Source organism: Rhinoraja longicauda, chromosome 7, assembly GCF_053455715.1.
Source record: "Rhinoraja longicauda isolate Sanriku21f chromosome 7, sRhiLon1.1, whole genome shotgun sequence".
NCBI classification, from domain to species: Eukaryota; Metazoa; Chordata; class Chondrichthyes; order Rajiformes; family Arhynchobatidae; genus Rhinoraja; species Rhinoraja longicauda.
This window is the reverse complement of record NC_135959.1, coordinates 61,759,323-61,782,419: the sequence shown is the minus strand read 5'-3', so window position 1 is coordinate 61,782,419 and position 23,097 is coordinate 61,759,323. Positions and strand designations below refer to the sequence as shown.

Genomic DNA, 23,097 nt, shown 5'->3' with positions numbered 1-23,097 from the left:
AGGATGAGCCATTTTTCAGTGGAACAATGAACACAGGAGTCCCCGATTTACCTTTGAAACAATCTTGTTTTGAGCTCTTCAAATTTGTTTTCGAATGATTGAACTGTAGCTTGAGGTATACTGGGAGTGGAGGTTAAATTCTCATAGTTTCAGCTGCACCTCGGTTTATTTTTGTGCTCGTAGCTGTGCCAGTTGTGTTGATTTTATTAAAGGTCAAGTTCCAAGAGTTGCTTTAATTTAGCAATAATTGACAGGGGACTTTCAGTGCTAGATCTGATGATGTTCTCAATGCTGGAATGGATAAATAAGGAAAAATGACAGCAGGCTCTTTAAACTGTTTTAAGAGGAACTTCACTTAAAATGGTGCCATTCTCCAGCACCATCTTAACAGGACAAATCAAGATCGGGATATTTGGGATAATATATTAGCATACTTTCATTTATTCAGAACCATAATGGGTGATTTTTCTTTTACGAACCCTGGACCAACTCAATAGTGCCGAACTAACAACAGGCGATCAGTTGCATTATTGCTTTCAATTCAGCATGCATTGAGGCCATCCAAAAGCAGAATTTCACAGCGGCTGCATTAATTAAAGATGACCTGCCTGGCGAGATCTCACACAGGCACTGAAACCCGACTCCTCTGGGCAATGTACTGGGCCTTCTGTATTGCTGAATCTTTCAGCTGCCTGTCCACAAACAAGGTTCAGTGGACCTATTGTGAACACTTTGCCAACTGGACTTTTATAGGCACCCATCAATTGTGCAATTACACCGGGAGAACTATATAGTTTTGTTCAGTTGAAAGGATGCATTTCCCTTCAGAGAGAATTCACCATGAATTCCATGGTATGAATAAACAGAAATTAAATAGAATGTGATAATATTTTCTAAGCTTCAGAAGAATGAGGCACAACCTTATTGAAACATATACATCTCTGAAAGGGTTTGCAGGGTAATTGAAGAAAGGCTGTTTTATCTGCCCAGAGTATCTGTCTCAAATTAAGGCAATGTGTACTTCGGACAGAAATGTGTTTAATTTTCTTCTCTCAAAAAAAAGTGAACTCATTGTTCGCCAAGGGCTATGGATGTTCAGATCATCCACGTAGTCATGAAAGAGAATGGACAGATTTTGGAGCTTTGAAAGAAACCAGAGACAAAAGAAAAGATTGAGAAATGTATCTTTGTAAAAGTTCAGGAATATTCTTATTGGATACTGCAAAAATTGCAGGCTGGCTATACAGGTCCTCCCCAGGGTACAAATGGCTGATTAATGAACAGCCATACATACGATTCAGCTTGTGGGAGACTGACAGGATGGACTTGCCAGATGCTGCGGGACTGCAGGTATCTTTTGCCGTGTACGAATTTGGCTCGTGGCAATATCCAAATAGCTGAATTAAATGTCCAAGGCTGCCCTATGTTTTTAATTGTAATATATTTCTAAGCGGCCACATTTCTGACGTGACCTGGGCGAGTTACAAACACATCTCAGGGACAGAACCCTGTTGTAACCTGGGGAGGAACTGTACACTTGATTGTGGCCTGTTACCTCTTTTCCATCTTTATGCAGTTTGTTTTATCCAAGTAGTCATTAGCTTTATAGCTGATAAATGGTCTTTAACAGCCACCATTCCCATCCTACTTTCAAAGCAGCTGTGCATTCTATATCAAGACCATCTCTTGAAGCAACGGTTATTGAATTCTGTACATTTTCTAAAGCCAAATGTTTAAATCTAATTTCAAACTATTATTAGTGTCAATGCAGAATACAATATTGGAATTACATTGGCTCAATCCAGGTACTTAGATCACTTTGAAGTTTATCTGTAAGATATTCTGTTTAAGGTCTGAAAAATATGGATGTTGTGAGAATCAGTAACTGTGACGGGGAAATACGAGAAAAATTACTATCATAAAGGACTAGACTAATAATCAATATGTATGAGCAATATGAGGAGATAGCGAATAACAAATGCTGCTCAAAATAAACATTCATCCCAATCTCATAATAAATATCTATACTGCCACATCTACTCATTACTTGAACATTTTCTACTTTTGTACAGATATTTTGCTGGACACTGGCTAATGATCTGTCATTGAAAATACAAAACTCCAGGCAGCGAACAATTGAAGTAAACACACAGAAAGTGCTGCAAAATTGTAGAATATCTGACAGCATTATGGTGAGAGAATCAGAATCAACATTTCAGGCAATAACCCATCAACAGAAGTGTGAAAACAATTACTTTCTAAATTCTGTAGAGATGACAGTGGAGAGATAAAGGGGATGTCTGTGATACAGTGGAGACCAAAGAGCTCTTTAGTTAATAGATGAATGAATGTAATAAGATACAATGGGGAATGTGGAAAGAAACAGAATAAAAAACAAAAGACAGAGATAGAATGCAGCCATTGCTGGAAATCTGGAAAAAAAAAAAAAAGAAAACTGCAAATACCCAACAGATTAGGCAGCAACTGTGGAGAGATTAAAAAAACCTGTTAAAGTCAAGGAACAACCCTTTATCTTCCACCTGGGCATTTGCAGCCCACAGGATGCGATACTAAATTCAACTTTAGAGAGACAGACTGGAAACAGGCTCTTTGGCCCATCAGGTCTGTGCCAACCAGCGATCACCCCTACACTAACACTATCCTACACACTAGGGATAATTTACAATTTTACCAAGCTGATTAACCTATAAACGTGTATGGCTTTGGAGTGTGGGAGGAAACCAGAGCACCCAGACAAAACCCATGTGGTCACAGGGAGAACGTACAAACTCCGTACAGACGAGAAAAATGTGACTAAAAACAGATAAACTATCAGACAAGTACCAGACTAAATGACCAGGTTTGATCCTGTGATCACCGGATCCCGGGTTTCTGGTGCAGTAAGGCAGCAGCTCTACCATAACACACTCTGCTGGCCCAGTTTCAGATAATCATTTTTTTTTAAGCTTGCATCAGAACAGCCCAATTCTCATGCAAGATTATTCACTTTAAATGTTCCACACTATAATTGCCCAACCTCATATTTCCACCTTCATTTTTCACTGTTGTAATGGACAAACCGAGATACTTTACTGCTAGCGCATGCCTGAGCATTCATGTGTGGCGCAGTAATGTCCCACTCTATGCTAAAGGTACATTATGATTGTTGCAAAATATTGCCTTCTTCCACGGACTTTCCTTTATTTATACAAAATTTGTTAGTCACATTCTCAATCAATGTTAGTTTGAATGATGCTCCACATCTTAGTGAATTTATTAGCTCCCTTTTATTTCTTAGGCGATTTAACAGACAATTTTCCCTGGCAGTTCTTTGGTCAACAAATGTATCTAAATATCGATAGTCTTTGCTACTTTACCTCATGTTGTTTCGAATCAAGGCAAGTGTGTACATTGGCCAGTTCCTGTTCACGCATTTCAAGCTGGGTCTCAAGACTTTGTGACCGTTGTTCCCATTCAACTTTTTTGCGATTCACCATGACATCAATTTGATGCAATAGTTCCTGGAGCTCTGCTTCACAAGAGGTGTCCCTAATTTTGCAATGAAAGCAAAAACATAAAACTTCCTTCCTAAATATTTTCAACTTTTATCGTTTAAGTAAAAATGAAAATTTACCTATTGTTTGAGTATTCACTTCAATTAGATATTTTCAACCCCAATGGAATCCTTTTTAAAAAGGTATCTGGAATGTTCCTGGGCATTTCAAGTGATTCATGGTGACATCAGAATCAGAATCAGAATCATAATAACCTTTATTGTCATCCAAAAAAACAAGTCTTTTGGATGAAATTCCGTTACCCACAGTCCAACAATAAGAGCAATAAAAATAAGCAATAACACACACAATCACAAACCAACACAAAACAAAACAAAAAACATCCATCACAGTGAGTCTCCTCCAGTCACCTCCTCACTGTGATGGAAGGCCAGAATATCTTTTCTTTTCCCCCTGCTGTCTTCTCCCGCGGTCAGGCTGTAGATGTTGCCACGTCGGGGCAGTCGGGGCTCCCGACATTGAAGCCCCCGCCGGGCGGAGAAAAATCCCACAGCCTATTTCAGGCGCAGTCGCACTTGCAGCACCACCACAACCTCCGAAGGCAGCCAGCTCTGCAGATGGTAAGTCCGGGCCGCGTGCTCTGCGAACCAGAGCCCCAGGTGGTCCTAGGTGGAGGCCACCAGCTCCAGGTCTTTGGCCGATGGTAGGCCGCAGCGGGAACGGACACACAAACAAAAAAAAAAGGTCGCGTCTCCGTTCGGAAGAGACAATTTTACAGTTCCCCCCCCCACACACACACACACACACACACACACACACATAGTACACAACCACAAAAAACACTACATCACATCTAAACACTACAATTAAGACAAAAAACACAAAAGACAAACGGACTGCAGGTGAGCCGCACTTTCTTATACTACAGAGATAGATTTGTAACGTCATACTCCATTATGATTGATTTAGGTTTGGTGTAAACCAGTCCAAGAGAGAAAATAGTCCTGCAAGTTTGGTAGTGTAAGAAAATAACTGCAGATGCTGGTGCAAATCAAAGGTATTTATTCACAAAATGCTGGAGTAACTCAGCAGGTCAGGCAGCATCTCAAGAGAGAAGGAATGGGTGACGTTTCGGGTCGAGACCCTTCTTCAGACTGATGTCAGGGGGGCGGGACAAAGGAAGGATATAGGTGGAGACAGGAAGTTAGAGGGAGAACTGGGAAGGGGGGGGGGGGGGGGAGGAGAGAGGGACAGAGGAACTATCTAAAGTTGGAGAAGTCAATGTTCATACCGCTGGGCTGCAAGCTGCCCAAGCGAAATATGAGGTGCTGTTCCTCCAATTTCCGGTGGGCCTCACTATGGCAATGGAGGAGGCCCATGACAGAAAGGTCAGACTGGGAGTGGGAGGGGGGAGTTGAAGTGCTCAGCCACCGGGAGATCAGGTTGGTTAAGGCGGACTGAGCGAAGGTGTTGGGCGAAACGATCGCCGAGCCTGCGTTTGGTTTCGCCGATGTAAAGAAGTTGACATCTAGAGCAGCGGATACAATAGATGAGGTTGGAGGAGGTGTAGGTGAACTTCTGTCTCACCTGGAAAGACAGTTTGGGTCCCTGGATGGAGTGGAGGTAAAGGGACAGGTGTTGCATCTCCTGCGGTTGCAGGAGAAAGTGCCCGGGGATGGGGTGGTTTGGGTAGGGAGGGACGAGTGGACCAGGGAGTTACAGAGGGAACGGTCTCTGCGGAATGCAGAAAGGGAAGGGGATGGGAAGATGTGGCCAGTAGTGGGGTCCCATTGTAGGTGACGGAAATGTTGGAGGATGCAGAACGCATCATGGGAACTACACTCGTCCCCCTGCAGGACCTATACATCAGGAGGTGCAGATCCAGAGCAAGCAAGATTATGAGGGACCCCTGCCACCCCAGTAACGAACTGTTCCAGATGCTACGGTCAGGCAAACGCCTCCGCTGTCACGCTGTGAAAACGGAGAGGATGAGACGGAGTTTCTTCCCACAGGCCATCAGGACTGTCAACTTTTATAACTCCAGAGACTAAATTTTTGTCTACACTATAGTAACTTATTAACTTTATTTATATGCTGTAACTGTAATTCTTTTTTGTGCACAATCCGCAGGCATTGCCACTTTCATTTCACTGCACATCGTGTATGTGTATGTGACAAATAAACTTGACTTTACTTGATTTGTTGGATACGCTGGCTGATGGGGTGGAAGGTGAGAATGAGGGGGATTCTGTCCTTGTTACGAATGGGGGGAGGGGGAGCAAGAGCGGAGCTGCGGGATGTAGAAGAGACCCTAGTGAGAGCCTCATCTATAATGGAAGAGTGTTTGGTATATAATTCACAGTAGTCTTTTTGAATTTGCACGTTGGCAAACTAAACAGCAAATCACATTGTTCTGACAATGCTCAATCAGACTTCAGTTAGTAGTACTTTTATCTGAAACAGAAGTTTGCAAGATCCCACTCTATAGACTGATAATAACACCAAAGTTGATAACCCAGTTCAAAACTAAGGGCATAGTGTGTTAACAGAAGTGCCAACTTTTAAACAAGTAATAAAATAGATGCCCTGTCCTTTCAGATGTAAAAGATACCAGGGCAGTATATTAAATAACATACGATTGATAAGAAAATGATTTAAATTCTGATTATCCAATCATTATCACATTAGGTAAGAATGGTTGGATAGAGGTTCAAAACACACATATATATATACAGTGCATTCAGAAAGTATTCAGACCCCTTCACTTTTCCACATTTTGTTACGTTACAGCTTTATTTTAAAATTGATTAAATTCATGTTTTTTAATCTACACACAATACCCCATAATAGAAAAGTGAAAACAGGTGTTTAGAAATTTTTGTAAAGTAATTAAAAAGAAATAACTGAAATATCATATTTACATAAGTATTCAAACCCTTTGCTATGACACTCAAAATTGAGCTTAGGCTCATTCTGTTTCCATTGATTATCCTCGAGATGTTTACAACTTGAAGTCCACCAGTGGTAAATTAAATTGATTGTACATGATTTGGAAAGGCACACACCTGTCTATATAAGGTCCCACAGTTGACAGTGCATGTCAGAGCAAAACCCAAGCCATGAAGACGAAGGACTTGTCCATAGACCTCCGAGACAAGATTCTGTCGAGACACAGATCCGGGGAAGGGTATAAAACAATTTCTGCAGCATTGCAGGTCCCGAAGAGCACAGTGGCCTCCATCATTCTTAAATGGAAGAACTTTGGAACCACCAGGACTCTTCATAGAGCTGGCCGCCCAGCCAAACTGAGCAATCGGGGAGAAAGGCCTTGGTCAGGGAGGTGACCAAGAACCCGATGGTCACTCTGACAGAGCACCAGAGTTCCTCTGTGAAGATGGGAGAACCTTCTAGAAGGACAACTATATCTGCAGCATCCACCAATCAGGCCTTTTTGGTAGTGGCCAGACAGAAGCCACTCCTCAGTAAAAGGCACATGACAGCCCGCTTGGAGTTTTCCCAAAGGCACCTAAAGGACTCCCAGACCATGAGAAACAAGATTCCCTGGTTTGATGAAACCAAGATTGAACTCTTTGGCCTGAATGCCAAGAGGCACCGCTCATCACCTGGCCAATACCATATCTATGGTGAAGCATGGTGGTGGCAGCATCATGCTGTGGGGATGTTTTTCAGCGGCAGGAACTGGGAGACTAGTCGGGATCGAGGGAAAGATGAACGGAACAAAGTACAGAGAGATCCTTGATGAAATCCTGCTCCAGAGTGTTCTTGCAATCGCAAGACAGTGCACTATCTGCCACATTGTATTTTCTTGGTTAAAAAGTATTCTGCAAATGGAGATTTGAAGGAAATTATTGCTTAATACCTTCACAGGACATAAAAGAAACAACATAAACCAAAGAAGCTTACCGGAATCGACCATTCTTTTCTAACCCTTTTATTATTTCTTCCATTTCAGTAGTTTATCTACAAAATAGAGGATGATAGAGAGAGCAATAAACAAAGCTGAGCTATTAATCCAGTCATTGCAGTTAAACTTTGCACTTTCTTGTCCTTTATTATTCATGAATACATTGAAGGTAATAGCTTCTGAGATGATTCTATCAATATTGTGTTAAATATTGCAGTTCCGAGTCATCTAGACCAGGATCGTTCCAAATCAAATATTTTGTCCATATAAAGACCAGGCAGATCTCAGAAAAGTTTGATTTCTTTAACTAGTTTCAATGTATCTGAGGGACCAAAGTAAAATTTCCCAATGCCGCTGTAATCAGCCAGCGTGATGATTGGGTAATTCTCCTCTCAATCCATACTGTTTAAATAATTGAGCCTGATCTTCTGCCCCATGTATATTTGCAAATATCTGTCTTCTGTCTCTGCTTTCCTGGATATACGAGTATTAACTTATGTAGGGTTTTTGCACTCTGTTTTTAAAAAAAATACAATTGTTTCTGAGTAAATCAACTCTGTACTACAAACGACTGATAAGTCATTCCTTGGAGGATAAAGACGTAAAAAAAAATCTGAAAATTTGGAAATATCAGTCTATTCCTGATGAATATTCAGAGACTAATGCTGGAAAGAATAAATAGTCTAAAATCTAATTGATTAATTAACTTCTAATAGTTTTGACAGTTCCAGCCTGGCTGGTGGACTGCTCCAGATTCTAGTTTCCAAAATTAAATAATATTTTTAAATAGTTTCTGAAATTACTTTGCACTGATTAAAAAATATTTCCTTGTATAACTGATGTTGCTTATCTTGTAGTAAGAATATTGATGATAAATTACAAAGTGGTGATCTTCCTTCCTGTAGAACAATGTACATTGATACTCAATCATTGTTAGGTGTAGCCACTCTGACACTGGTTATTTCTGCTGCACTTGCTGCAGGTAAGGATAGTAGATCAAGATGCAAAATGTACTTCATCATAATCATACTTTATTAGCCAAGTATGTTTTGCAACCTACGAGGAATTTCATTTTCCATACCAATAAAAAGCAACAGAACACACAATCCATTTTAGCATGAACATCCACCATGGAGACTCTTCCGCATTCCTCACTGCAATGGAAGACGAAAAAAATTTAAATCTCTCCCTTCTTTGTCCTCCAGCGGTCAGGGGCCTCTAACCTTCCGTTGACGGGACAATCTTACTCCCGTAGCCGGTGGCGGGCCTTCCTCGTCGGGGCGATCAAACTCCTGCATTGGGGAGGGGGGGAATCTATTGGAGCTTCCCGATGTTGGTCTCAACCAGAGACTACGAGCTCCTTGATGTTAAAGTCCACAGGTCGCGGTTGGAGCGTCGATCCCAGGCAAGGAATCGGCTCCAATGGTAAGTCCACGCCCCGCGGCAAGGCTCAAAGTCTGTCCCGAGCAAGGCCTCTAGCTCCACGATGTTAGGCTGCCGAGCAACCAGAGATACAATCCAGAAAACAATCACATCTCCGGCAAGGTAAGAGATTGAAAAAGTTTCCCCCGCCCCCCCACCCATAAAAAAACCCAGAGAACATTAACAAACGTTTTAAACACACCAAAAATAACAAAAATAAGACAAAAAGAACAGACTAGGCGAGGCTGCCATCGAAGCGCCACCTGGTGGAATTTGCTTCCATTTTCCTTTACTCTCTTCTAAATCAGCTGAGCTTCCCATTTGTCTTTACCTCTTCCAATGGCCTCCAGAGGCTCTAACCCACTTCTATGTCTCAGTTATCTCTCAGTCGATTCCTCTCAATTTCTCACACAACGTTCTCCTTGTAGTGGAGATTACAAGAATCTTCTAGAATTTTTTGAGGATGTAACTAGGAAAATGGACAAGGGAGAGCCAGTGGATGTAGTGTACCTAGACTTTCTGAAAGCCTTTGATAAGGTCTCACATAGGAGATTAGTAGGCAAGATTAGAGCACATGGTATAGCTGACATGGATAGAAAATTGGTTGGCTGACAGGAAACAAAGAGTAGGGATTATCGGATCCCTTTCACAATGGCAGGCAGTGACTAGTGGGGTACCGCAAGGCTCGGTGCTGGGACAGCAGCTATTTACAATATACATGAATGACTTAGATGAAGGTATTAAAAGTAACATTAGCAAATTTGCGGATGACACAAAGCTGAGTGGTAGTGTGAACTGTGAGGAGGATGCTAAGAGGATGTAGGGTGACTGAACAGGTTGTGTGAGTGGGCAGATGCAGTTTAATGTGGATAAATGTGAGGTTATCCACTTTGGTGGTAAGAACAGGAAGGTAGATTATTATCTGAATGGTGTCAAGTTAGGAAATGGGGAAGTACAAAGAGATCTGGGTGTCCTTGTTCATCAGTCACTTAAAGTTAGCATGCAGGTAGAGCAGGCAGTGAAGAAAGCTAACGGCATGTTGGCCTTTATGACAAGAGGAGTTGAGTATAGGAGCAAAGAGGTCCTTCTGCAGTTGGACAGGGCCCTAGTGAGACCGCACCTGGAGTACTGCGTGCAGTTTTGGTCTCCAAATTTGAGGAAGGACGTTCTTGCTATTGAGGGAGTGCAGCGTAGGTTCACTAGGTTAATTCCTGGAATGGCGGGACTGTCGTATGTTGAAAGACTGGAGCGACTAGGCTTGTATACACTGGAATTTAGAAGGATGAGAAGGGATCTTATTGAAACATAAGATTAAGGGATTGGTCACATTAGAGGCAGGAAACATGTTCCCAATGTTGGGGGAGTCCAGAACAAGGGGCCACAGTTTAAGAATAAGGGGTAGGCCATTTAGAACGGAGATGAGGAAAAACCTTTTCAGTCAGAGAGTTGTAAATCTGTGGAATTCTCTGCCTCAGAAGGCAGTGGAGGCCAATTCTCTGGATGATTTCAAGAGAGAGCTATTAAAGGTAGTGGAGTCAGGGGGTATGGGGAGAAGGCAGGAACGGGGTACTGATTGTGAATGATCAGCCATGATCACATTGCTGGCTCGAAGGGCGAAATGGCCTGCTCCTGCACCTATTGTCTAATGTCTATTAGGTCATGCAACAGGTCTTGATCTCTTGGGCAGTTTGCAAAACAAAGTTTCCTTAGGAATACCACTATTATCCATCCAAGAAAGAATAAAACAAGGAATTGCAGATGCCAGTTTAAAAAAAAATAGAGTGCTGGAGTACCTCAAAGTGCCAGACAGCGTCTCTGGAGAACATGGATAGATGAGGTTTTGGATCAGAACTCCTCATCTTCAGGCTGAGTCCACGCTTGGTCTCACTGATGTAAAGACTACATCGGGAAACCAGGCACCGCTTCCCCAAAACAAAACAAGGATAGTTTACTCGGTCTTCACCTTTCACTCCACCACCCTCCGCATCCAACACATCATTCTTCAACATTTCCACCACTCTCATCGTAATCCCATCACCAGACACATAGTCTCATCCCCACGTCTTTCTGCCTTCTGCAGAGGTAGCTCCCTTCACAACTCCTTGGTTCACTTATCCCTTCCTAAACCAAACCACTCCCTCCCCATGTACCTTACCCTGTAAGCCCAGGAAATATAACCCATCATAGAAACATAGGAAAAAAAAGGTGCAGGAGTAGGCCATTCAGCACTTCGAGCCAGCACCGCCATTTAATACGATCATGACTGATTATCTAAAATCAGTACCCCGTTCCTGCTTTTTCCCCATAACCCCCGATTCCTTTAGCCTTAAGAGCTAAATCTAACTCTTAAAAACATCCAGTAAATTAGCCTCCACTGCCTTCTGTGGCAGAGAATTGCACTTTAAAAAAAAATCTAATCTTTTCCTTTTTACATACTGTATCTAAAGAAGCTTTTAGAGTCAGTTTTTATATTCTTCGTAAGCTTTCTTTAATGCTCTTTCCCCCCCCCCCCCTCTTAATTAACTCCTTTATCCTCTTCTGTTGAGTTTTAAATTTCTCCCAGTCCCCTGGTTTGCTGCTTCCTCTGGTCAATTTATATGCCTTTTCCTTGGATTTAAATTTCCCTCGTTAGCCACAGTTGAGCCACCTCCCCCTTTTTATTTTTTCGCTTATACCTCCTCCCTTGTATCCATCCAGGGACTCTGGCATTCCTTCCAGATGAGGCAGAGGTTCATGCGCACCTCATCTACTAAATCCAGTGTTCCCAATGTAGCTTCCTTAACATTAGCAAGACCAAGACTCTGCCACCGTTTCACCAAAGGCAGACGCTAGGTCCATCAAGACCTATTGGATCTCCCAGTTGTTAATCATTTTATCTCCCCTTTCTATTCTCATACTGATCTTTCTGTCCTGGGCCTCGTCCATAACCGGTTGTGTAAGGCAACATACAAACTGGACAAACTGCACCTCAAATTCTACTACGGCAGTTATCGGTAGAAACACCAAATCCTCCAATTTTAGATAACTAACCTCAATCCTTCTCCCCTTCCCAACTGCCCGACCCCCCCCCCCCCCCCCCCCCCCCCCCCAACCCCCGCAGTCTTCACTGTACCGCAACTGGGCACACACTAATTTCTCCCTTCCCCTCGACCTATATTCCTTCCTCTGCCTTCACAATTTGCAGTTCTTCCATCCTTATTTCACACCTTTGTCTTTTCATCTCTTTCCAACCATCTCCCTATTAACACCCCCTCCCCCTCTCGTATCCACCTAAAACTTGCCAGGGTTTGTCCTCAAGATTTTCCAAAGAATGTGAAAATTAAAGCTACAGATTTATCAATCAGAATTTTGGATTAACTCAAGTTTCCACTTAAACAATTACTGTGAGCACCATTAGACAATACGCTACATATACTGGTCAATTTAAATAGATGACTGATATTCATAATGTATTTGAAATGAAAGTATCACCCTATATCAACACAAGTGTTGGCATGTTATTGTCATGTGTCATGATAAAGTGAAAGACTTTTTTTGCATTGCAATCAAATCATTCCATACACAAGTACAATCATCATAATAACACGTTATTACCCAAGTATGTTTTGCAACATAAGAGGAATTTAATTTGCCATATAGTCATACTAATAAAAGCAACAGAACACACAAAATACATTTTAACATGAACATCCACCACAGCGACTCCTCCACATTCCTCCCTGTGATGGAAGGCGAAAAAGTTCAATCCTTCTTTGTTCTCCCGTGGTCGGGGGCCTCGAACCTTCCGTTGACAGGGCGATCTTACTCCTGTAGCCAGCGGTCGGGCCCTCCGTGTCAGGGCGATCAAGCTTCTGCAACGGGGGGGGAAATCTCAGCTCCCCCGCGCCGGGAAATCAGACCCCAGGTCGAACCACGTACGGCTTTGACAATAGACAATAGGTGCAGGAGTAGGCCATTCGAGCAAGCACCACCATTCAATGTGGTCATGGCTGATCATTCTCAATCAGTACCCCGTTCCTACCTTCTCCCCATACCCCTGACTCCACTATCTTTAAGAGCTCTATTTGGAGCTTCCCAACATTGGTCTCTACCCGAGACTGCGAGCTCCTCGATGGTAAAAACCACAGGCCGCTGTTGGAACATTGATCCCAGGCAAGGGATCACATGTTCCGATGGTAAGTCTTCGGCCCCGCGGTGGGACTCAAAGTCAGTCCCGAGCAAACCACCAGCTCCATGATGTTATGCTGCAGAGTGACCGGAAAACAATCGCATCTCCAGCAAGGTAAGAGATTGAAAAAAAGTTTTCCCCAACCCCTCCACCCACCCCCCACCATAAAACAAACCAGAGAACATTAACACAAACTTTTAAAACACACTAAAAATAACAAGAAAAGACAAAAAGACAAGACAGACCATTGGCGAGGCTGCCATCACCACCCGGTGGATACCAATTAAGCCATATACAAGTACAACAGGTTGTGCAGAGAGAAAGAAAAACAGTGCAGAATGTAGTGTTACAGCTACAGAGAAAGTGTAGATAAATAAAAAACAGTATGCAAAGGTCACAATGAGGTAGCTTGGGAGATCAGGATTACAACCTTGACTTTTGGGAGGTCTGTTCAGAATGCAAATAACAGCAGGGACGAAGCTGCTAGCCAAGGAATAAAGCCTCAATCGTTTCATAACAAAGTTGTACTTGAGGTCCAAAGCAGGCACCAACATCAGCTCATTGGAATATAAATGTTTGCCCATTGGAAATAGTTCATCAACTAACCTGCGTTACGAATTCACTCTGTACATATTCCCCTAAGATGTGCAGTATTTGAACCTCTCATTCTGCTATGATCATTACAAAAGCGCCATCTAGTGAAAGATAGAGGTCGGGCAACATTTCACAGTGATTTTGTCATCAGATTTCAGATTAAAAGATATAATTGCGCTCAGTATGCGCTCAATTTCTGTTAGAAATTAAACATGGCCAGCCAATTTGATTGAATATAAAGAAAGAAATATGAAGAAAAATGTTTCAAATGGCTTTAATTATGCAGCACCACATACTATAGCTCATTTGTTCATTACTGTTTATGGGACCTCTGTGTGTGAAAGTTGGAGGCTGTAAATAGCAAATAATAGTAAACAGTAAATAGCAAAATACTTAATTAACTAAAACATTTTGAAGTTCCCAAATCTATGAAATCCATTATAAAATACATTTTTAACCACAAATCTTTTCAATAAGGTAATTCTGGAATGATTTATCTCACAGTATGGACCGTGCCCTTCAGGTTGAATCTATTTTCGGTGTGATATGCTGGTAGTGCAGTCTGGTAATAATGTAATAGTGTAACATATGCAGTGGGGTATCTGTGCAATCAACCATTACATTTAAGGATTAGGGAAGAAACGGTGATGACTCAAAAGGATAATTTAGGAGCAAGAGACATACATTTTCAGAAAGTTTGGATCAAATAAGAAAGTGAAATAGAGATGAATACAATGAAAATTGCCAACAGTTAACTTTAGATTTTAGAGGCCAAGTAGATTCAGTTATGGATTAATCTTCAACTGGGAGACCACACATGATTACCAGTTGAGGGAGTGTATTTGGAGCAGAGATCACTCTGTCCAAGAATAAATCGTGATATAAAGAATACTGAAGCATGTGAAGCTTACCAGTAGTCACAACACTCTGACTGCTTACGAAGGGCCCGACTAATGTACAACCCGTACATACGAAAGACCGAAGGGATCAATTTGCTGGCTGCTGCATGGCTGCAAACGACTGTTCTTAACACTAGCGGGAATTTTGCATATCAAACCCAGGAAAAATACATTGTAATGACACTTATGTCTATTTACTGAATCCTATCTAGAGACACAATATCCAGCCCAACAGCACTGTCCTTTTTTAAACACCGTCTGCAGTAAAACCTGCATACTTTCTATTCCTATGGGCGAACCTGCAGCCACCTTCTGCCATGTGGGAATCCGGTTCGTGGCTGTATTTTCAACTTACGAAATGTTTGGATTACGAACAATTCTCAAGAACAGAACCCCCACCATAACCCAGGGAGACCTGCACGTGCAAAAATGTGATTTAATTACATTAAAATCATCACAATGTTACAAAAGGATAAGGGGGAAGTCTATTAGGATCGAGATGAGAAAGTTTTTTTTCACACAGAGAGTGGTGAATCTGTGGAATTCTCTGCCACAGAAGGTAGTTGAGGCCAGTTCATTGGCTATATTTAAGAGGGAGTTAGATGTGGCCCTTGTGGCTAAAGGGATCAGGGGGTATGGAGAGAAGGCAGGTACAGGTTACTGAGTTGGATGATCAGCCATGATCATATTGAATGGCGGTGCAGACGCGAAGGGCCGAATGACCTACTCCTGCACCTATTTTCTATGTTTTCTAAAAGGTATTTGCCAGCGCCAACGCATGTCAACAAGCTGAGCAACGACTCAATTGACACCCCTCTACTACCTTACAGTTACGCGCCCGCCAAATCCGCGCCGCTACCCTCTACTACTGCAGATTATCTTGCAAGGTACACATCAAGCTGACTTGGAAATAAACGGCTGGCCCTGCGACCCGAAACGTCACCCATTCCGTCTCTCCCGAGATGTTGCTTGTCCTGCTAAATTACTCCAGCTTTTTGTGTTTATCTTCGGTTTAAACCGAAGTTCCTTCTTACACCCTTCATACCCTTTGGGTATCCCGAAACTCCGGACGCAATAGATTTATTGAAATACCTTCAGGAGGGCTCCAGCGGTTCAGGGCAGTAGTTCACTGAGCGCAATTAGGAGTGGGTACTAAATACTGGGCTTCCCAGCGACCCCGAATGCCGAAAATGAATTAAAAATTGCAAAACTATAAATTACATCACACGCCACAACGTCGTCTTTGAAAACCTATGCTTCAACTTACCTTCAACTGATCTTTCTGATCCAGGAGAAACCTTTCCTGTTTTACTGGATTAAAATGTCAACAGCCCATACTAATTGACCTCAATTTACGTAGATGCATCAATCAAAACAAGTAGTATAAGATCAAAACAAGTCCTTGTTTCCTTTATGATATTTTGTTCCCGCTTATAACCTAAGACATTTCATTTAAAACGTGCCACTAGCCAGTGTTGTTGTTGTTTGCTGCCGCTGTTGGGATCTCATTTCGCGCTGTTGCGCTCGATTGGCCCTTTAATTCTCCCGGTTAATTTGCCTCCTGCTCTATAACCTAAAGTGCCGCGAAAATCAACCCCGGGATTTTGGTGCAATATCCCGCGTTCAGCACACAGAGTATCCAAACAAGTCGCACACACACGTTTGCTCGGCCCTCCATTTACGCTTTAAGATCTTGTAAGACTGAAATAAATTTCTCCAACTAAGTAATTAATTTATTACGGGGTAAATATGTGGTTTCATAATAAACTGACAATTTAAAGAATACCTTCCCAATATTTCTTTTCAGAATAACACCGAACCGTATAAAGCTGCAATCGATTGTTGAAATGCTTATCTTATCTAAAACGAGGCAGGAGTCTACGAGTAGAAATAAAGAACTGCAGATGCAGGTTAATAGACAAGTGGACACAAAATGCTGGAGTAACCCAGCGGGCCAGGCAGTATCTCTAGAGAATATGGATAGGTGATGTTTCATGCCATAGTTGATAATCACTGTCCGGAATTTACCAACGTTCATGTGGCAGGTAAGAATGGAATAAAGCACCCTCCACGCCATCTTCTGATGTAGCAAGTATGGAAGGCGATGTATTAATGGTCACTTGAAAATAATTTTATCTTCACCTTAAAATATTTACTCTTAAAGTCAACATTTATATATTTTTTCTCTCTTGTTGATATTATGCTGCAATTACCCCTTTCGGCCAGTAGGTGGCCACCTTTATCACAACTGGAAGAAAACGGAACAAAATCAAGCAAAAACAGGAAAAAAAGTGACGAATTGCACCACCTGAGAGAGAAAATAAGGAGAAGAAACTCAGTCAAATGGTCCAAAATATGTTTGTCATTCTTTGAAATACAAAAAAATAATTGGTTTATCTATGGTACACTTCAAGGTAGCAGAGTGGTTTACAACCTATGGGACATTCGTCACTGCTGCAGATAGAAAGCACGGCAGGAGATTTCACACAAGCAACAATAAGTGTGACCTGTTGAGCCATAGAATAGAACACCTGGAAGAATTCCCTGGATCGAGACCCCTGATTTTCAGACTGATCAGGGGTCTCGATCCGAAACGTCACCTATTCCTTTTCTCCAGAGATGCTGCCTGTCCCGCTGAGTTACTCCAGCTTTTTGTGTCTATCTTTGGTTAATGACTTATTTGGTTAACCCAATTGGCACCAGTTTTCAAGAGGGAGATAGATTTTGCTCTTAGGGCTAAGGGAATCAAGGGATATGGGGAAAAAGCCGGAACGGGGTACTGATTTTGGATGATCAGCCATGATCATATTGAATGGCAGTGCTGGCTCAAAGGGCTGAATTGTCGTCTACTACACCTATTTTCTATGTTTCTACACCCCACAAATCTGACCAGAGTGGGAGTCCCTCTCTCAAGGAACACCGGGTGGCGCCAACAGTCTGTCTGTCCTTTCTTCTTTTTTGTAATTTTTAGTGTTTTAGTGTTCCTTGTTTTATGCAGGGGGTGGGGGGTTGGGGAAACTTTTTTCAATCTCTTATCTCGACGGAGATATGATTTTTTCCGTATCATATCTCCGTCCGCACTGCGGCCTAACATCATGGAGTTGGCGACCTTTCCTGGAGACCGACCTGGCGCTCCAAACCGCAGGAGTCTGCGAGACTTTAACATCGCGGAGCTTGCGATCCCTTTGCCGAGGATCGAAGCTCCAAACGCGGGGGGCCTGTGGACTTTAACATCGTGCAGCCCGCAGTCTCTGGTAAGAAGAGGCCGACTCGGGAGCTTCCTGCTGCGGGGAGAGTTTCAACCGCCCGAGCGTGGGAGTTTCGCTCACCCCGATGGGGGCTTCGATCGCCGGCTGCAGTTGGTTTGAGTGCCCCTAACGCGGGAGAACAAAGAGGAAGTTGACATTTATTGCCTTCTATCACAGTGAGGAATGTGGAATCCGCTGTGATGGATGTTTATGTTAACTTTTATGTGGTTGGGTGTCTTGTTACTTTTCACTTAGTACGGCTGTATGGTAACTCAAATTTCACTGTACCTTAGACACAAAATGCTGGAGTAATTCAGCGGGTCAGGCAGCATCTCAGGAGAGAAGGAATGGGTGGCTATTCGGGTCGAGACCCTTCTTCAGAAGAAGGGTCTCGACCCGAAGAAGAAGTGTCTCGACTCGAAACGGCACCAATTCCTTCTCTCCTGAGATGCTGCCTGACCCGCTGAGTTACTCCAGCATTTTGTGTCTACCTTCGATTTAAACCAGCATCTGCAGTTTTTTTTTTTCCTACACATTTCACAGTACCTTAATTGGCACATATGACAATAATCTGACCTTGAAGGTCTTTGGTCCCGCCCACGTGTCTGTATAAGCCCCACCCTCAATGAATGATTGATGCCCCGCCCCCAGTGAACCATTGATGCCCCGCCGCCCTGAATGATCGATGCCCCGCCCCCGTGAACAATTGATGCCCCGCCCCCGCGAATGATCGATGCCCCGCCTCCAGTGATTGATGCCCCGCCCCCAGTAAATGATTGATGCTTCGCCCCCGCTAATGATCGATGCCCCGCCCCCGTGAACGATTGATTCCCCGCCCCCGTGAATGATCGATGCCCCGCCCCCGTGAATGATTGATGCCCCGCCCCCAGTAAATGATTGATGCTTCGCCCACACCCAGCCGATTACAGTTGTATACCCACACCCAGCCGATTACAGTTCCGCCCAAGGCCGTTCCCTTTGCTGAATAAAGTTCTCGGTCACATCTTGCAAGCTTTTATAATTTGAACAACGGGTCGTACTCACAATGTGCCTCTCACTCTTCTGGGATGAGTGGCCGCGGACACATGGTTGCGGGCGGGCAGGCGCTCGCTCGCTCGCTTCAGACTGCGGGACATTTTAAACTGGTCCGCGCGGATCACGTCACCGGCCGACGGTTGGTCGACGGTTGGCCGGCGGCGGCGGCGCGCGGCGCTGTCCCGACAGGGAGGGTTCCCCGTGGAGGGAGGGTGCCCCGTGGAGGGTTGGAGGGTGCCCCGTGGAGGGTTGGAGGGTGCCCCGAGGAGGGTTGGAGGGTGCCCCGAGGAGGGAGGGTGCCCCGTGGAGGGAGGGTGCCCCGTGGAGGGAGGGTGCCCCGAGGAGGGTTGGAGGGTGCCCCATGGAGGGAGGGTGCCCCGTGGAGGGAGGGTGACCCAGAGAGGATGCCCTGAGAAAGGAGGGTGCCCGCCCTGAGAAAGGAGGGTGACCTGGGGAGGGGAGCGTTGGGAGGGAGTGAGGGTGCCCTGAGGTGGAGGGTGAGCCTGGGAGGTGAGTGTGTCCTGAGGGAGGTTGTCAGTGGAGTGAGGGTACCCGCTACGGGGAGTGAGGGTGCCCTGAATAGGACGGTGCCTGCCCTGATAAAGGGGGTGCCCACCCTGAGAAAATAGGGTGCCTTGGGGAGAGGAGTGAGGGTGCCGTGTGAAGGGAGGGTATCCATGGTGTGAGGGTGCCCTGAGGAGGAGGGAGGGTGCCCGTCCTGAGAAAGGAGGGTACCGCCGGGAGGGAGGGTGTCCTAAGAAAGGACGGTACTCTGGGGAGGGGAGAGGTGAGAGGGTGCCCTGTGAAGTGAGAGTGCCCTAAGAATGTAGGGTGCCTTGGAGAGGTAGAGTGCTGTGGCGATTGAGGGTGTCCTGGGGAGGGAACGTGTCCTGGGGAAGGAGGGTGTCCTGGGACAGAGTGCACACTGAGTGAGGAAAATGATGTTTGGGCAGGGTACTTTGAGGAGTGTCTGTGAACAGAGGGTACCCAGGGAGGGAGTGGGTTTGCCTTGAGAAGGGAGAGTGTCCTGAAGAGGAGGTGGTTGCCCGGAGTTGGCGTGCCCCCCGAGGTGTTGCCTGGTGGTGGGGAATTCCTGGGGGCAGCTGATGCCCTGAGAAGGGAGGGTGCCCGGGGGCAAGAGCGTGCACTCAGGTGAAATCCAGGGGTGGGTAGTGTTCTGAGGAGGAGGTTTCCTGCTAGGTGGTGTCTTGAGGTGTCCGGAACCCTGAGGTGAACCAGTTCTTTCATCTGCCAATCATCCCTTGAGAAACCACAATTGTAAAATTGCATCGCCATGTGTAGCATTCACGTTCAACAGATTTGAGGAGGGAGAAACGGAATTAATGTTAACAGATCAGTGTCACTTGTTGAAACTACCGAAAGATCATGAACATGAAACACTTCCCTACAGATGCTGCTTGTCTTTCTCTTCGCAGCATTTCTGATTTTATTTTTATTTTTCAACTTCTTCGCTGTTTCCTCTTTTGAATGCAGGTTTTGTGATAGATATTAGACAGATATTAAGTTTATATGAATTTCAACTCTTTATGTCTTGGACTTCTTAAAGCACAACCGTGATTTGCTCTCAGGAAGGGAGAACGATCAAATACATTTAAGATCTTGAGAGACACAAAAGGCTGCAGATGTTGAAATCCTAAACAATTGTTGAAAAGATAGTTAGGCACAGAATAATGCCACAAATCTCCAACAATCACAACCTTCTTTATGCAAGCAATGATTCCATCCTTTGAATGCAATGTCCAGACCTAGAAGTTAATTGCTTCTCTTTCCACAGATATGTCTGATCTGAGTTTTTCCAGCAATATCTGTTTTGTATTTTGAATTATTATGTACCACTTGATGGTGTTGTCAATGACCGGTAACATTGACTAATCTTCTGGAATTCTTTGAGGATGTAACCAGGAAAATTGACAGGGGAGAGCCGGTGGATGTGGTGTACCTTGACTTTCAGAAAGCCTTTGACAAGGTTCCACATAGGAGATTAGTGGGCAAAATTAGAGCACATGGTATTGGAGGTAGGGTACTGACATGGATAGAAAATTGGTTGACAGACAGAAAGCAAAGAGTGGGGATAAATGGGTCCCTTTCAGAATGGCAGGCAGTAACTAGTGGGGTATCGCAAGGCTCGGTGCCTGGACCGCAGCTATTTACAATATACATTAATGACTTGTATGAAGCGATTAAAAGTACCATTAGCAAATTTGCAGATACAAAGCTGGGTGGTAGTGTCAACTGTGAGGAAGATGCTATGAGGTTGCAGGGTGACTTGGACAGGTTGTGTGAGTGGGCGGATGCATGGCAGATGCAATTTAATGTGGATAAGTGTAAGGTTATCCACTTTGGTGGTAAGAATAGAAAGGCAGAGTATTATCTGAATGGTGTCAAGTTAGGAAAAGAGGACTTACAACGAGATCTGGGTGTCCTAGTGCATCAGTCACTGAAAGGAAGCATGCAGGCACAGCAGGCAGTGAAGAAAGCAAATAGAATGTTGGCCTTCATAATAAGGGGAGTTGAGTATAGGAGCAAAGAGGTCCTTCTGCAGTTGTACAGGGCCCTAGTGAGACCTCATCTGGAGTACTGTGTGCAGTTTTGGTCTCCAAATTTGAGGAAGGATATTCTTGCTATTGAGTGCGTGCAGCGTAGGTTTACTAGGTTAATTCCCGGAATGGCGGGACTGTCATATGTTGAAAGACTGGAGCGACTAGGCTTGTATACACTGGAATTTAGAAGGATGAGAGGAGATCTTATCGAAACGTATAAGATTATTAAGGGGTTGGACACGTTAGAGGCAGGAAACATGTTCCCAATGTTGGGGGAGTCCAGAACAAGGGGCCACAGTTTAAGAATAAGGGGTAGGCCATTTAGAACTGAGATGAGGAAAAACTTTTTCAGTCAGAGAGTTGTGAATGTGGAATTCTCTGCCTCAGAAGGCAGTGGAGGCCAATTCTCTGAATGCATTCAAGAGAGAGCTAGATAGAGCTCTTAAGGATAGCGGAATCAGGGGGTATGGGGAGAAGGCAGGAACGGGCTACTGATTGAGAATGATCAGCCATGATCACATTGAATGGCGGTGCTGGCTCGAAGGGCCGAATGGCCTCCTCCTGCACCTATTGTCTATTGATTAGTTAAGGTCGAGATTAGAGATAGTGTAATGCGGTGTGAAGAATTTATTGCAGAAAGAAAATCGGAAAAAACCCATCTGCCAGCCTTTCAAATTATAGTTCAAGGCCACTCTTGATATTGGACAAGTCAGCAGATCATTTCTGAGTACAAATTGAAAATAAATTACAACGTTTTTAATAATTTGAAATTTACTTGATTTTGTTTTAAATGTCTGAATGAATAAGTATGCCGGAAATATTTCTCCCTTGTTTTATGTAAGAAGGAACTGCAGATGCTGGTGTAAACTTAAGATGGACACAAAAAGCAGGAGTAACTCAGCGGGACAGTCAGCATCTCTGGAGAGAAGGAATGGGTGACATTTCAGGTCGAGACCCTTCTTCCTTTGTTTTAGTCTAGACTGAATATCATAAAATTTGTTTTTCCATTTATCCACAGGGTGACAGTATAATCCATCGTATAAAATTGGGATTGCGGGGCTTTTTTATTTTAAATGATCGTTGCAATGCATATACAAAGTATATAAATTTATCTGTAAGAAATTCTGTTGAGTAACTTAGGACAACCAATATCTTAGAGTTTTTGTTTAGAGTTTAGAGATACAGTATGGAAACAAGCCCTTTGGCCCAACAAATCCGCGTTGACCAATGATCACCCGTACATTAGTTCTATCCTACACACTAGGGACAATTTATAGAAGTCAATTAACCTACCAGCACCTCTGGAATGTGGGAGGAATCCAGAGCACCCAGAGAAAACCCATGTGGTCATAGGGAGAAAGTACAAACTCCGTACAGACAGTGTTAAAGTTCGCTACTTAAAACAGACAACAACACAAAGGGTTAAAGGTAAACCAAGCGAAGCTTTAATTTTTCGTCAGACGGGAGTGGAAGAGTTACAGCCAGTACGCTTGCGTCCTAGCAGTCCCTCGTGGATCCACTCAAAGATGCAGCATTCTGGCTGCATCTTTATACAACACAAAGGGCCTTACGAGTTCTGCAAAGTCATCATTACTCAACTTTAACATGACCATATGTGAACTTGTCTTTGTGGTGTTACTTGATAAAAGTTCCCTGTCCTCTTATCAATCCCCTGTTCTCTTATCTTCGTGCTGTAAAGGAGGAATGGGATTTAAGGGTTAAGGTGTACG

At 43.8% G+C, this 23,097-nt stretch overlaps 1 protein-coding gene across 1 annotated transcript in view; it reads right to left on the bottom strand.

Moving 5' to 3' along the window:
- The window catches only part of LOC144595576 (deuterosome assembly protein 1-like), a 66,108-nt gene extending 58,625 nt beyond the window's left edge, over positions 1–7,483 (bottom strand). The window contains exons 1-2 of the mRNA XM_078403136.1: positions 7,440–7,483; positions 3,378–3,549 (exon numbers count right to left, since the gene is read on the bottom strand). Of these exons, the coding sequence (XP_078259262.1) occupies positions 3,378–3,549; positions 7,440–7,483 (216 nt within the window). The remainder of the gene's footprint in view (positions 1–3,377; positions 3,550–7,439) is intronic.
- Positions 7,484–23,097: the final 15,614 nt, after the last annotated feature.